Genomic DNA, 16,878 nt, shown 5'->3' with positions numbered 1-16,878 from the left:
AAAAGCAGTAGAAGAAAATATAGAATTGTTCATTTTATACTCTTAGGAAAGGCAATAAGTCTTCTTAGCCATATCTACAACATAGACACAGAAAAGGAAACAAACTTTACTAGAAAAAAATTAATTCTGCTTCACAAAAAAGGAGGAAGAGGAGGAGGAGAAAAAAGAAATATCATAATCCATAACTGACATTAGAAGACAAGCAAAACATTAGGCAAAGTACAAATTTTCTTATTTTTTGAAAAGGCCACTGATTCAATTAAAAAAGAAAAGGGCTAAGTTTACTGAAAAAAAAATACCAATGACTTACAAACATATGAAAAGACTTTCAATTTGAATCATAATTACAAAGCTGCAAAATACAGCAATTGAGGTACTATTTCTCAGGAAACTGGTTGACAAACGACAAATGGTTTGATAACAAAAGGTTCAATAATAATAGTACTGGCTTAATTGTAGGAAAGCAGGCACTCCCAGCTTCTGTGAGAGAACAAAATGATGTGACCTCTTTGCAAAACAACTTGGCAATATTTACTTAAAAATCGCAAATTAAATTAGAGACCTCAGAAATAACATCACACATCTACAACTATCTGATCTTTGACAAACTTGACAAGAACAAGCAATAGGGAAAGGATTTCCTGTTTAATAAATGGTACTGGGAAAACTGGCTGGCCATATGCAGAAAATTGAAACTGGACCCCTTCCTTACACCTTATACAAAAATTAACTCTAGATGGATTAAAGACCTAAATGTAAAACCCAAAACCATAAAAACCCTAGAAGAAAACCTCGGCAATACCATTCAGGTATATATGCATGGGCAAAGAATTCATGACTAGGACACCAAAAGCAATTGCAACCAAAGTCAAACTTGACAAATGGGATCTACTTAAACTAAAGAGCTTCTACACAGCAAAAGAAACTATCATCAGCGTGAACAGGCAACCTACAGAATGGGAGAAAATTTTTGCAATCTACACATCTGACAAAGGTCTAATATCCAGAATCTACAAGGTACTTAAACAAATTTACAAGAAAAAAAAAAACCATAAAAAAGTAGGCAAAGGGTATGAACAGATACTTCTCAAAACAAGACATTTATGCAGCCAACAAACATATGAACCAAAGCTCATCATTGCTCTCACTCATCATTTCATTAGAGAAATGCAAATCAAAACCACAGTGAGGTACTATCACGCCAGTCAGAATGGCGATTATTAAAAAGTCAGGAAGCAATAGATGCTGGCGAGGTTGTGGAGAAATAGGAATGCTTTTACACTGTTGGTGCGAGTGTAAATTAGTTCAACCATTGTGGAAAAGAGCGTGGTGATTCCTCAAGGATCTAGAACCAGAAATACCATTTGACCCAGCAATCCCATCAAAGGGTATATACCCAAAGGATTATTAATCATTCTACTATAAAGACACATGCACACATATATTTATTGCAGCACTATTTACAATAGCAAAGACTTGGAACCAACCCAAATGCCCATCAATGATAGACTGGATAGAGAAAATGTGGCACATATACAGCATGGAATACTATGCAGCCACAAAAAAGAATGAGATCATGTCTTTCACAGGGACATGGATGAAGCTGGAAGCCACCATTCTCAGTAAACTAACACAGGAACAGAAAACCAAACACTGCATGTTCTCACTGGTAAGTGAGAGTTGAACAATGAGAACACATGGACACAGGGAGGGGAACATCACACACCAGGGCCTGTTGGGGGTGGGGGGCAAGGGGAGGGAGAGCATCAGGACAAATACTCAATGCATGTGGGGCTTAAAGCCTAGATGACAGGTTGATAGGTGCAGCAAACCACCATGACACATGTATACCTATGTAACAAACCTGCACATTCTGCACATGTATCCCGGAACTTAAGGTAAAATAAACACACACATACACACACACACACATATACACACACACACAAATCACAAAGCACAAATATCTTGCAATTTTCCTGCAATTCAAATTCTAGGAACATTTCCTATAGATAAAGTTACGCATGTGATGTTGGGAGGTGGGGACTTCTGGAGGTGATTAGGTCATTAGGGTGGGATGAGATTAATGCCCTTTATAAAAGAGGCCAGAGGGAGCTTGTCTGTCCCTTCTGCCATGTGAGGATACAAGTAGAAGGTATGCACAAGAACTTGTACACTGGAGTTGTCTAGTAAGAAGTTGGTTAAATAGAATCTATTTATCCAGAGGATTTCTGTGCAGCTGGGAAGAAAATAAGGTTGGTTACATATGTTTATCCAGAAACATTTTTAAGATACATTGTTAAGTGAAAAACTAACAAGATGTAGAAGAGGGGGTATAGCATGCCCTCATTTGTGTACAAACTAAAAAGACCTATATATATATACTATATATGTAAGACGAAGATTTATGAAAGGGAACCGACACAAAATAAGATCCATGGTTGTTATTGGAGAGGGGAGCTGAGGGATTTTAGAGGGTGGGAGTACATGGTGGGAGGGAATTGCCTGGGCTCTCGAGGTCAAACTTGGGCAACAAGGTTGGAGTAGACAGAGCCTTAAGTGAGACATTAGATAGGCTCCTATCCCTAATTATGCTCTGCTTTACCAAGCAGCCCAGGCCAACTAAAAAGCCTGACAGCCCCTCAAAGGCTGCCAAAACTTCCCCACCTTCTTCAGAGTGGAGGTACACTCTTTGTAACAAGAGTTACAAAGCGTATTCATGGTACACTCCTTTGTGCTGCCTGCATTTCTGATCACTTTCAAATATTATCTTAAAAAATAAAATTACCGGCTAAATTCCATACAATAAAGTTAATGCATTTCAGAGAGATGTGCAAAATCACTTTAAAGAATCTGAAAGGCTCCCAGGCATGAGAAGCCCTGGTTAAAGGCACTAACCTTTCCAAAGAAAGAATGCATCAATCAGCATTGGTGCTGGGCAGAGAATGAAGGAGAGGAAAAGGAGCGTCCATCCAGGGGATACAAGTCTGGGCCAAAGTACTTCAAGTTCTACATTCCCTTTGTGAAGGCTCTCCCATTATGGAGATGGATGCCTCAGGCAAGCTTAGCTTAATGCCATTTAACATTTTAAATGCAGAATTAAATGCCCTTGCTCTAATTCCAAGATCAACCAAGAAAGCTTCCAGTTATAATTTGTTCTTTTTTATAGAGCTGCTGGTGTAGAAAAAGACTGTTATGCTGATCTGTGCATTCTGGTCCATGTAATAGTTATATGCCTCTTTATATAGCAATATAGTGACAATTTTCTTCTATTTTTTAAAAAACTAAAATGAAAATAAACAACTTTAGGCATTATTTTAAGAGACACCGGGAGCCAGAGGGTAATTATAAGCAGTGAGATGATAAGATCAGCATTTGGGAAAGACCATTCCAGCTACAGTGTGGCATGGGTAGAGAGGGGACAAGACTGGAGGCAGGGATGCGAAATAGGAAGCGATGGCAGCATTTTAGGCAAGGATGATGATGGCATGAATTATATTGTTTCTATGTAAGTACTTATCAGATGTTTGTTCCCCGCCCCCCGCCCCCGCACACTGCAATCCTGGTAAGAAGAGACCAGGGCAGTTTTTCTCACCATATCCCATGTACTTAGCTAGTGTCTAACATGGAGAAGACCCCAATCAATATTTGTTGAAAGAATGATTGAATAATGTCAGTGGAGATTTTAAAAATTAGATTTAAGAAATACTTAGGAAACTGGATTGACAAGACATAGTATGTGAATGAGTATAGGGGTTACAGAGAAGGAAGAGTCATGGTTTGTGGCTTGTTTTTACTGACTGGATAATGGTGCCATCCATTACAACAGGGAACACTGGCAATGGGTTTGGGGCAACAGTGAAAAATTTTGTTCAGAAATGACAAGTGTGACACTGTCCTGTATGAGAGGTGTTGCATACATGAGTCCAAAGGTCTTCACTGATAATTGATGGGAAACAGATTAGGAAATCATTAGCACAAAGAAGGTAACATAAGTCATGGATGAGGGTGATGTAGCCCAGAGATAGCCCAGGAAGAGAAGCAGCCATAGGACAGAATCCCAAGGAACATCAACTTTTAAGGTCTGTTTTTAAGAGCAGAGAAAAGGAACCGACAAATAAAGCAAACAAGTAGCATGCAGAGAGATAGAGGGAAAACAAGAAAAATGTGGTTACACCAAGGCCAAAGGAAAAGAATGTTTCAAGGAGGGAGTGAGAAATGAAGCCAAATTCTGCTAAGAAGTCAAGTAAGATAAGGACTGAGGAATATGGCCCATGAAGGCTTCTGGGGACTATGGTGGAGTGAGTTTGAAAAACAGTGGAATGGGACTGGTATAGGAGATAGGAAAATAGACATAATGAATACAGATCACTCTTCCAAGATCTGGCTTTGAAGAGAGAGTTACTTCAGTCAGGATCAGAAGGAGAGCGAGGGAATCGTGCTAAAGAAAAACTTTTCTAACATGGGAGGAACATGAACCTGCTTCAATTCTTATCTTAAAATGTGGAACAATAGAAAGAAACAGAAAATACAGATATGTGAGCGAGGGAAAGTTGCTGATAGAAAAAAGCTTAAGAGGATGAGCCAAGAGGTTCAGTGATTAGCTTCAGCTGAAAGGCGCTCCAGCCCTTCCATCGTAACCGGTTGCAGATGCAAGTTGCAGCTTACTCTAATGCAGTATGAGTGAAGGTGGCCCCAGGAATACCAAAACTCATTTGACAGAAAATAATGGAACTCAGTTGGATTACTGCCACCATAGGAAGTAAGGATTGGGAATTACTCACATCCCATCTACACATCAATGTTTCCCACCATTGGAAGTGTTTAGATGTGTATGCATCTGTCTCTTGCTAGATATAAGCTGCTCAGGGGCTCCTTGCCTCTGCAGAGTACCCTATTGGTTGGACATCTCCATGTCCTCAATAACACTAGTGACACTGAACTACTGTTTGCATGATGGCAGCTCACCCACATGACAATCAGGAAATGTGACAAACTATTCCACCAAGATGAAAAGACAACTTGATGAGCAGAAAAATAAGATTTGATGTCTGTGAAAGCTTCTGCTCTTGGGTTCACAGAAAACAGAGACTAACCAAAGAGTTCAGTTAGAAAACTTGCCAGAGCGTCATCCACAGAAGTGGGCCAGGAATGGGCTGAAAAAGTCTTGAACACTAATCCCAGGGAAAAAATAAAAATTTGTTTCTATTAGTGGGAAACCACGGAAGGGCTGCCACCCAGGATGGCAGGAAGCTGGTGACCAGCAAAACCTTCCAGCCTCAGTGGCAGAGCTGGACTTAAAGAAAACCTACAGGTTGGGTTTCTGCTGTTTAGCCACCAAAAGAACTGAAGCAGACTCTGGTTTGCCCCTGGAGTGGAGGCAATGGTGAATTCTAGAACAGAAAAGGAAACCCTAGCGTCCATGGCTGACTGATTCAGAACCACAGAGTCTTTCAAGGAGTAGCATGCATGGGAGTCGCAGCCTCCAGATTCAAGATGAAATCACTCAGGCTGATGAGGTCAAGTAGCTCAACCAAGATCCCAGACCCCGATACTGTCAGAGAGTGGGTATCCCAACTCCTGTCTCCCTGACCAGGGCTCCTTTCAGTTATACCAGGTTCCTATACTTTGTCTCCTTTCTGACTGTTAACCTTATCAAATCAGGTTCAGTTGAAACAATGACGGTCTGCCCTCAGGTCATCCACCAGAAAAAAAGTACACAAGCCAAGATTTCTTCACAATCTATTAAAGGGGTTTCCAGCCAAATGATTGCTTGTGTAGGTACGTCTGTGATTTGGGAACAGAGGGGAAGGGGATAAGAAACACCACCAGAAACAGAAGGAGGCTGAAGAGTTGCAAAGAGAAAGGACCAAACCTATGTACCTTAGTCCATTTGGGCTGCTATAATAAAATATTTTAGACTGGGTAATTTATAACAACAGAAATGTATTGCTCACAGTTTTAGAGGCTGGGAAGTCTAAGATCAAGATTCTAGGAGATTCGATATCTGGTGAGGGCCCATTTCTCATAAATGGCACCTTCTTTGTGTGTCCTCACATAGCAGGAAGGACAAACAAGCTCTCTGGAATCTCTTTTATGAGGCCACTAACCCCATTTGCCTTTATGTCATAATCAACTCCCACCTCTAAACACCACTACCCTGGTGACTGAGTTTCAACATATGAATCTTGGGAGAATACAAACATTCGGGCCATAGCACCAGATGCGCACAAGAAATATCCAAGGAGCAACATCATCTATAACATTCTTTGAGTTTGGGGTGGTAGCAGCAGGGTTTTGAAATAAAATTGGGAGTAAACTAAAAAGAGTGTTCTGGTTTGGGGTTTTGTTTTGTTCTTTGGAGAGAGACATTTGTTTTGGATTTTTTTTTTCGCCGTAGTTGTGTGTTTTTTTGGTCACACCTTACTGGGGAATCTAGGGGCTATGATATCAAACTCCCCTGCCCGGCACCCTCCACCCCTACACATGCATCACACAGAGGAATAAGCCAAGCCCAGAAAAGAGAGGTCACTTGCCCCACGGTGGGCCAGAGTCAGACAATTCGGGCATAGGTCCCTCTGCCACCTCACAGCAAGGGACTCTGGGGTACATGAAGTAGAAACAACTCTTGTTACAAAGATTAGCGTCGAGAAGACTCTTTAAATTGCATCACACTGCAGAGGTTGAAACCAAAATTCCAATACCTTTCAGTTTCGTTTACATTGTTCATTTATGTTGAGAAGAGATCAAAGAACCAGAAGAGAGACACAGTGGGTCTCTGAGTGACCAGGTCAGCTAACAGGGTCAATGCACTAACACTCAAGTACTTCTCACAAAGAAGACAGCCCCACCAGGTCCTGGCCAAGAGAAATCCAGAATGATAAAATCAAAACTAAAACAGTGGTTTAGGGAAGTACATTCTCAATTATTCAGAAAAGTTTACAACTCAAGATAATTAAGTTGAACAAATTACACACAGCAGAGTTTTATACACAGATTTATGTATTGATAAAAACACGGTACACGCATACAACATTATGGTACGTGTCTATGTATGTGTGTGTAGACAATTCTTGGGATATGAAGATTACAGGAAAGGATGGGGTGCTAAGTAGCAATTTGTCCTTATTTGACATAAAAAAGGAACTCTAAATGGTGTGTGATTATTAACAGTTTTATTTTGTACAAGAAGGTGCCATATTACCAAAGGAAACCAAATCGTTTATCTCTTCACAATATACATCAGACTGCCCAGGAGCTGAACAGGAGAAGAGGATGGGGGGTGGGGCAGACAGAAGATGAAGCACCAGCCCACCTCCTTTGCACTGCATGACGTTTAACCTGTGAACATGAGTTCAAGTCTCCAGACCTCTCCTAGGCTCTCGAGGTCAAATTTAGGCAACAAGGTTGGAGTAGACAGAGTCCTAAGTGAGACATTAGATAGGATCCTATCCCTAATTACGCTCTGCTTTACCAAGGGGCCCAGGCAAACTAATAAACCTGACAGCCCCTCAGAGGCTGCCAAAACCTCCCCACCTTCTTAAGAGTGAGACTATAAACCTAAGTAAGCGGATGTCTGTAAAGGGCCCTTCACGTCCCATGGGAGCAAACCTTCATGCAACCAAAAATATCTCTCAGAAGGGTGCTTTTCCTGGAAAGGTCTCACAGCAGAACATGAACAAATATAAAATGGTAGCTGGATGAGTTTTGGATGGGAGCCAATAATCCTGAAGTTTGCTCACTGGCTCAGTCACTGAGACTGGTCATCAATCTTGAGGCATTGAGAAGTCAGGGGGAAGAAAGAAGTCAGGGAAGAATAAGTATTCTCTCGCCACAGGTCTTTCAGGGGAGCTAACACAGACCTCGTGGAAAGGGCTGTGGGTTTCTCCACTTACATAAGCACCCCCCACTGTGGCAAAGACTCCAGGGGCAACAGTCTTCATTTCACTCTGTCTGCTCTGCCCCTCCTCCAACCCCAATCTGCAAAGATGGCCCAGCAGGCACAAGGTTAGCATAACTAATTGCTGCCAACTCATGAAGGCTTTTCTTTGAAGCTCGATTTTTGTGTATGAATTGCCTGAAGAAGAGGAACACTTGAAATTTAACACACACACACACACACACACACACACACAAAGCTAAACAGAAAATATATTTCTTCCTGTATGAAGATAAGATGATTGCTTTCAGATCAGTAGCTCATGCACTTTTTAATTATTTGGTCTCTCACAGAGATGAGTTTGCACAGACTTAGCCATGTTCAACTTGTCTCCCCATTTATGGTGGTTCTATTAGGTTGGTGCAAAAGTAATGGCAAAAAGCGCAATTACTTTTGCACCAATCTAATAAAATGGTGAGCCAGAATTAGGCAGTCAGTTTGAGAACACAGAACAGAGGGGAGGCACCCTAAAGCAAAGGCCCCCAGCATTCATTTGGATGCTAGGAGAAAGAGCTTCTAGTTCCTACCATGCTGTTAATGAGTCGACCTTGGGCGACTTTCTTCACTGCCCTTGATTTTTGCAAAGAAGAGGCTGAAGCAGATCGTTTCTAAAGCCTTTCTCTTTCTGAGGTTCCGATTCTAAGTGACCCATCTGAACACTGACCCTGTGGCCTCAGACTCATTAGACCAGCACTTACATGCCACTAGCCTTGTTAGCAGCTCACATTTAAAAAGACATGGTCTGAAGGAGTTCAGAGCAGACACTGAACACATTTCCACGTAACACTCTGACACCAAAGGTCTTCAAATTCACACACCACCAGACCCAGAGCACCTTGCATCGCCCCCTTCCTTCACAGCTGATGTATACACTTCCTTATCTCCATGACCGAGGCTTCAGGAAACCTCAGAGCCTGGAGAAACTTGTCTGAGCATCAAATCCAAAGCCCTCGGTTTACATGTAACAAGCTGAGGCCCAGAAACATTAAAAAGCTGCTTCAAGATCCGGTAACTGGGTAGTGACTGGGTAGTGGTGACATTGGGATGCAGTTTCCAGGTCTCCTGACTCCAGCTTTCCATGATACGCTTTTTCATTTTTATTTTTTGAAACACATAAAGAATTAACTTGGTATCTACACATTATTTTTCTTTGCAAGATTTTTATAACTTTGGGCACATTCACTCATTCATCTCCCAGATCAATATTTATGACTTCCCAGTCCTTCGGACACCCCAGAGAGCAAAGTTAAGTGGTGAGAAGGCACCCAGTTATATGGGACCTTTACTTTTCTAATGGAGATTGATCAGCAATCAAATGTGAGCTAAAATTATCAGGCCACAGTGGAGCTCAGATCTTTGCCATTTGAGGCTTGAGGTGGGATTTGTTTTAAAATAGCTCAACCAAGTAGACTATAAAAATGATTGATCAACTATAAATAATCCAAGATTCAGGGCTTTTTTTTCTTCCCTCTCTCTTTCTCTCTCCCTCTCTCTCTCTCACGAACACACATCAAACAAGTAAAAACTTTGCCACGCCTCAATAGTCTCTCCCCCAAATCCTCCCATTGATTACAGGCATCAGGAGCGACTAAAAACTGGCCTTGTTCCAAGAGGCAGGTCTTTCATGTCACATCCTACCCTATAGCTTCTGAACCTACAAGAAACTCTCTAGAGAAGTGGTAAAGTTAGCCAGAGGGATAAGGCCAGTTTATGGTATTCAATAATGGTTTGATAATGTTTTTTCCCTAAGATGAGCAATGGGTTAAAACTGGATTCACTTGCTTAATACTCAAGGCAAAAAAAAAAAAAAAAAGAAGAAGAAGAAGAAAGTAAAAGAGAAAAGAAATTCAATTCCCCTTCCCCAGCTAAACAAAAACTCTAGTTTTTATACTCCTATGACCTAGATACAGTCAAAGAGATCATACAGAATATTCCTAGGGAGAAAGAGACCTCAACTCTCAGCTGTTCGCCAACTCTTCAGCTTAGAAAACATCTTTATAAGGGAATATTGAAACAGAGACAAACAGAGGTTTATGGGATAGAAACAGTGAGAGACCTTAAACAGACCTAAACTCGACGCTAGGGAGCTGGGACCACATTGCTTCAACTTCCCATTACTTACTTGTAATAACATACAACCCAGGCTCTTCTCTCAACTCCAGCGTTCTGAATTCCCATAAGGAAATATCACTTTTCAGAGAAGAAAAAAATCAAACCCATTTTCCTGTATAGTAAATAATGGGTGATGGAAGGGGAGGTGGAAGAAAGTAGGGTCAAAAGGGTCACAAGGCTTTTCCATCGGTTTACCCAGGGTAACAGAAGTGTCCACACGGTTGTGCCAAGCTGATGTCTGTAAATACCTACACTACGAAGACAGCATGTTCTCAACTCCAGCTTGCAAGTTGTATTAAATAATGAATGATGTAAATTAGACTGCCTTATTTATTAACAAGTCTAGTGTGGCTTACGCAACCATGCTCCAAATTTAAATACATGGCTCTTAAATGCATATAAGCCACAATCCAAAGTTCTAAAATCCCCAATGGAGGGGCTGAGAAGTAAACATCAGAGTAATAAAAACTGATGCCTATCACTGAATCTTTGTGAATGCCAGGATTTTTTTAAGTACAATTAATTGCAATGGCAAAGCTTACTAAAGTAAGAGGGCCAAAATCAATGTATTAATGACACAACATCACAGCTGCTTAACCAGGCCAACAATAAATTGCACATAGAGTCTGTGATAGGAGAAGCTTCAAATTCTATTTAGGTTGTGCTAAGAGGAAAAATATAAGGCTTGTCTCAAATATTACCCCCAAATCAGAGAATACCACTGAAGAAACTCAAAAAAAGATCCGTGTTGGTCTTCATAAAGCATGTGCAACATAAAAATGCACACCCTTCCACAAAAACATGGATAGACAGAACACTACCGAACTGTAAGATGGTAAATTTTAGGTTATGTTTTTTGTTTTTTTTTTACCACAGCTAAAAAAATGCATGACTTCTTTTGACTGTGCCTTTTACCACTTGGGTGAAACAGAAATTGTCCTTTGCAATGCACTCTGGCACTTAGTACAACTGGGATTTAAACGGCCAGTTACATAATTCCAACAACAGGCTTCACTCTTGAATTCCATTGCATGTGACATTGGTACTGTGTTTAAATTCATTTTAATGCTGCTGTGGTATAACCATTTCCAAATAACAGGAGCTGCCACTTAGCAGTGTGATGCAGAGCAGGCGTTATACATACCTATAGATAGATACTGATCTGGTTATGTCACATTAGTGAGCAAAAAATATAAAACAGGTACTGTGATGGGAAGATTTTTAATATAGGTTCAATGACTCTGAGGACAAAATGTCAGCTTAGCTTAAAGCATGCATGTAAAAACAACAACACAAAAAGATCCTACCTCTTAATCTATACATTTTTTAAATGTTCCGCTATTTGTGTTCTTAGAACCCTAAGGGCAGGATGGTTTAATATATAGATGCTAAAAGAGACACCATTTTTGAATGATGTGGTAAACTGTTGTTTCAGCAAGTTGTGTGTTGTTAATCACAGTTTATTCAATACATTATTTCTATTTTTAAAAAAATAGGAGCACGTAACTTCAGCCACATGCCATTAAACCAGAACTTTACGACAGGTTATTTTAGGAATACCACTGGGCCTAATATCAAAGTTTTAAAATATGTATAATTTGGTTCCAACTGTAGCTGGTATCCACTGGCCAAGAATTTAAAAGTTGTTTAAGCAAATATTAACATGTAAGAAAAAAAACACAGATTGTGTCATATAAGGATGAGATGAAACAAGCGCATCCACTGACGTCATTTTGAGGTCAAAAAAGCAGAATTCAAAACAATTATATGGAGTACTTTCCAAATAAGTATTGTAATATGAGTTACAGATAAAGGCACTGGGGCACAAACTGGCTGGGCTCACATGAGGCTGAGATAGAGCGGAGAAACATACTTTGTCTCAGGACTCACATCTACCCAGCCAGACTACTATTACTAACCTAATTCCCTGTTCTCAACACTTAGCCCTATATACCTCTCCACTCCCACAACCCCAAGAGGTTTTCAAATCAAAAGGGAAAAAAATCAAAGTAGAAATTAGAAGTGCCAAGATTGAATGAATAACTGACACACGCTTTAGTAAATATTTTAAAAACCTACTTTAAAAAAGCTGAAAATACGAATCTGCCATCAGATATAAAAGAAGCATCAACAATTGTGAGGACAGATATAAGAAAGCTCTGCTGAAATCAATTGATTTCATATACATTAGATAGCTAAGATCAGGAAGGTCTAAAATAATAATTTTTTAGATTTAAAGATAGTTTTATTTCCTTTTTCTCAGATCATGGCCTTAAAAATTATCAAAGAGAAAAATAATTAAAATGAAAATGATCAGCCCTATCTTATTTCTCTCTTCATTATATGCATCTGTCTCCTAAAACAGAATTTCAAAAGCACCACCACCACACACACAACAATATCTAACTGTGTAAGACACTCCCCATGATCTCAAAACAGTCAGAAGCACTCTGGATTCCATATGGCCTCCTCCATCTAAATACTGACACCCCATCTCATGAAAAAGATTCTGACAAAAGGCCACAGACTTTGGACCAGCCTGGTAAGCCTCAACCAGCCCAGTCCAAGACCACCACAGTTGGGGCCCTATCCACCCTTGCTCTCCGCTCTTGCTCCTGCTCTCCTTGCCACAGAGATAGAGATCCTAGCACCCTGGACTCAGTCCGATAGTTGGCTGCTCCCAACACGTCTCAGCTATGCTAGGCTTGAACATTCCCCTCTGCTCTGCTGTCATTTCCTTTTGCCTGAGGCTTATACCATAAGCATCAGCAGCAGAACAGGCAATAGAGACTAGGAAGGTCTCTTACTTACAGTAAAAAACAGGTTATCTTGGTCAACTACGTTGGCAGAAACATGGTTGTATGTTTTCTGTGGAAGGAAAAATGCATGCGCACTCGACAACCGGAAGGCCACAGCCCAAGCCCCACTTTAGGGCTGCCTATCTCAGTATCAAACTCAGTAAGGAAAACTGGGAGAAACTTTGCCTTACAATCTTGCACATATATGAATAAAATCTCATGTTAATGAGATGTATGGAATGACAGCATCCTTAAGGAAAAAATAACAATAACAGCCCAGTAGAGGTGACACAGGAATGCTAGAGAAAGGACTGGCAAGTTCTTGCTTGGTAATGTGTTTGTCACAAAGCATCAGAAAAGGAGAAAAGAAATACACAGTTCTGTTTCTTCAAGCCACAACAAGCTCAAACATTTCCAGGGATACAGGGGTCCAATGCTTAAGCCAGCATTCATCAGAGTTCTACCCACTACTTTATCATCCAGCCTAGTCCTGGGAAATTATTCAATGGGCAATTAAGAGTTATAATCCAAGTGGTCTCAAAATCATATCTCTGGGAAGTCAAGTCCAAATTAAATCAAACCAGGCTTTTAGGCTTCCAACGATCACATTTTTTTCTTTTGAGCGAGTGCATTTCAACACTCAGAACTTCTCCTCTTACAGATCATTTTCAAGGCCATCTCTGGATGCCATCTCCTAAGCAAAATCTGATATATAAAATGAAAAGGGAAAGTGGTTAACTCAAACCTCAAAAAAGATGTTAAGGGAGAGACTGTCACTTCCTTCAACAGATTCGGGAAAGTTAATTATTTTAACCTCTTTTCTAGTGAATATTAATGGAACTTCTAACACAACATACACACAGCACTTTATGAAACAAAAATGCCCAAAACTAAGTTAGTGCATGCGGAAAGCCTAAAGCACACCCAGCAGAGCTTTGAAATATAAAAAGCATAGTGAGTTCCTTCCCACGAGGAATACATATATAATCGGCATATGTATATCTATATTTAAAACTTATCCTAAAGTGTCACACTTCTCCTGCACTGGCAGTCCCAAGCCAGTGAAACAGACAGGTAACTGACAGATGGCCCTGTCTTGCATCTCTTGTCTCTGACTTCTCCCCACTCTTGAGACAGCATTCACTTTCAGGACCTACCCATCTGGCCAGCCCGGGCCCTAGGGGCAAGGCGAAAAAAGAGGAAAAGCTCCAGGAACTCACATTTCGGTGATGTTCTCAGGATCTACACTGTTAGGTTCCAACCTTGGAAATGCCACGATGCCAGGAGAAGGGTCGCTGCACCAGATCCGAGAGGCACTGCATTTGCAGGACGTGGGACAAGCGAGAGCGGCCCTCCAGAAACCCACAACCAGCCAGCAGAAGCCCCAAAGCCGCGCCATGGCGGGTCCATGCCACCTTATCCAGGACGACATCCCTAGCAGCCAGTGCCAGCCCGAGTGAGTGTCCCCACGCTGCACCGGCCGGTTTCCCCGACCTGTGCGGGGAGGCCTTCCCCGCGCTTGCGGCTCTCTTGACTCCTCGGTGCTTGCTTGCTGCGGGCGCGCGGAGTCCAGCGTATCACAGGCTGAGCTGGTCCGGAGCGGAGCGTATTCCGGCAGGCGGCAGGGTTCACAGTGGCCCCGGCATCGTGAACCGCTTTACAGGGGGGTGCTACCGCCGCTCGGAGCTCCGCCGCGGCCGTTGCTGCATGGCCCGGGGCGCCGGGCACCGACCGGCGGCGCTCCCGGGACTCTCTGGGGTGCAGGCTCCTTATTAGACGCGAATGGGGGTCCGGTATGCACCTCGAGGCTGAGGACAAACAGATACGCGTAAGACTGAGTGTAGGACCCCCAACACCACTAATTGGAGCACTCTCCCTCTGCGCTCGCATCATCCCCACCCCGATCCCAGCCGGGAGACTGTGGATGGATGAGTGCCCAGCTCCAGCCCAGGAATCAACTTGCCCCGCGATGGCACTGACGCCGCTGGAGCCACCAGTGTGCCCACTCTCTCTTCGAGCCTGAGGCCAAGGGAGGGGAGGTAGGGAAAGGGTCCCCGAGACAGGATTCCATGGTACAGGCCGGGCGAAGGACCCTTTAAAGGGGAATGCGGAGACTGCCGGCAGCTTTGGCTCCGCGACGGGGGCCCCGAATGATGCTGCAGAATCCGCCACAGCCGCTGGGTGCCGGTGGCGCGGGCAGGTGGCGCGGCACGTCCCACCTGGGGAGTAGCCGAGGCCGCCCCAGGGGGAGACAGGGAGGGCCGAGGCGACCGAGGGCACTGTCTGCGCTGCTCACCCGGGCTCCGGCGCCTCACGCCCGCCGGCGGCGCCTGGGTCCAGGATCCTGCTGCCGCCGGGGACTGAGCGCGTAGAGCGCGAGCGAAGCAACCAGCGAGGCTCCTGCTCCAACCCAATTCCGGGAGCCGCCGCCGCCGCCTCTGCTACTGCTGGCGAAGTGACGTGAGGGCTGACGCAGAGCAGGGGCAGAAACTCCAGAAAATTAGTCTGAAATCCAAAAACACACACGCGCTCATACACACACAAACCCATAACACCCTCCAGACAAAAGCACCAGGGAGGGGAGGGGAATCTGGGGGCGAGCAGGGAGGAGGGAGGCATCAGTGCCACTGGCCAGAAGCAGACAGCAGCAGCATGTGGGAGTGCACACACGCGCGCACACACGCACGCACACACGCACACATCCTGGCCGTGTAGACACGCGCGCGCGTGCCTCTGTGTGTGTGTGTGTGTGTGAATTTACATCCAGGTACCTCTGAGATGAACCGTTCCTCCGTTTGACGCCTCCCGGTCCCTAATTCACACCACAGTCTCTTCTACAATCGCGGTAGAGGCTGGCTCGCTTTTTGAAATGGAAACCGTGCTTGGTTCAGCTCTGAAAAATGCGCTGATTCTTATTATAGGAATCCTCCCTCCCTTCTCCCTCCCCGCGTTCTCCTTTCCCACCCTGCCTAAAAGGGAGGGCAAGCTATCCTAAAAATAAATAAATGTTGTAAACACCAAAACGTGTTCTGCATTGGTAACCAAGGATCACCGCCCCCATTCCGGGCCACCTATTTGGGGATCGGTGGTTTTGGAGGGGCTTCCTGTTGGTGCTTTTGCAGAGGGAAGGGAGTCTCCAAACACAATTCTAGCTCTCTAAGTGGGTCTTTTTCCTGCCGTTTTCTGCCATCACACGCCCGGGAAATAGAGACATGTGAGGGGAAGGGAGCGCGCCTGATGCGTATTCTAAATGCTCGGTGGCCACCCTGGCCTGTCCGATGTGTGGCGCCGCGTCATTTTCTCTCATCCTTTAACCTGTCGGGATGTAGCCATTCCCATATCGTAGCTTCACTCCCCGCGATGCCCACCCCATGCAGGGCATCCCAAGCCCTTGCTCCCCTGCCGTACCTTGCGCGTGTTCATGTGTGCGCGGGTGTGCGCGAACGCGTGCCCTGCGCCCGCGCTGCCCGGAGCACGATATGCATCCAGCTACGAAGAAGCCAGGCGCGGGCAGAGCCTCGGGGTCTCACTAGGGACAAATTAGGCGATCCGGGAGGGTCGGGTGACAAACCGTAATTGTTCTGCGGGCGCAGTTAAATGACGGCTGCGGGGCATTCGCAAGCCTTGTCTGAGAATCCGTCTTCCCTTTTGCGGCTCGGAATCTGTTTTTCCGCAGTCATTTAAAAGCGAACTGGGAAAATGCACCGCAGTGCCTGACACTTCCGAGGGCTCTGGTGCCCCCGCGCGGGGAGAGAGCGCCCGGCACGCTCCGGAGCACCAGCCCACCGCCACGGTCGCGGCGGGCACAGCGCTGGGGGCGCGCTCTGGCGCCAGATGCGCAACCAGCGGCGCCCGACGCCTGCGCGTCCCTGCCCGGCCAGTGAGCGGCTTGCCTGGCCTCGCCGAGGTCCGGCCCGGGGAAAAAGGCGGCCAATCCTCCGCTCCAGAGAGAGCAATGGGTTGGAGTCTCGTTCAAAATATAGTAACAGTCACTGATCTACCCGCAGAGGCTGGGGATGGGAAGGATCG

General features: G+C 44.1%; 1 protein-coding gene across 26 annotated transcripts in view; it reads right to left on the bottom strand.

The window, feature by feature from the left end:
• Positions 1 to 16,521, bottom strand: part of NTRK2 (neurotrophic receptor tyrosine kinase 2) — a 365,115-nt gene extending 348,594 nt beyond the window's left edge. For 8 of the 26 annotated variants that reach the window (XM_045373028.3, XM_005582047.5, XM_065530762.2 and 5 more), the window contains exons 1-2: positions 15,146 to 15,267; positions 14,070 to 14,657 (exon numbers count right to left, since the gene is read on the bottom strand). In XM_045373028.3, the coding sequence (XP_045228963.2) occupies positions 14,070 to 14,281 (212 nt within the window). In that variant the 5' untranslated portion in view covers positions 14,282 to 14,657; positions 15,146 to 15,267. Of the gene's footprint in view, positions 1 to 12,862; positions 12,944 to 14,069; positions 14,658 to 14,812; positions 15,268 to 15,620; positions 15,743 to 16,257 lie in introns of those variants that run through there. The other 18 variants (XM_005582046.5, XM_074017737.1, XM_074017735.1 and 15 more) reach the window with 4 other exon arrangements.
• Positions 16,522 to 16,878: the final 357 nt, after the last annotated feature.

Source organism: Macaca fascicularis, chromosome 15 (assembly GCF_037993035.2).
Source record: "Macaca fascicularis isolate 582-1 chromosome 15, T2T-MFA8v1.1".
NCBI lineage: Eukaryota > Metazoa > Chordata > Mammalia > Primates > Cercopithecidae > Macaca > Macaca fascicularis.
The sequence above is the reverse complement of the archived record's forward strand: the minus strand, read 5'-3'. Positions and strand labels throughout refer to the sequence as shown.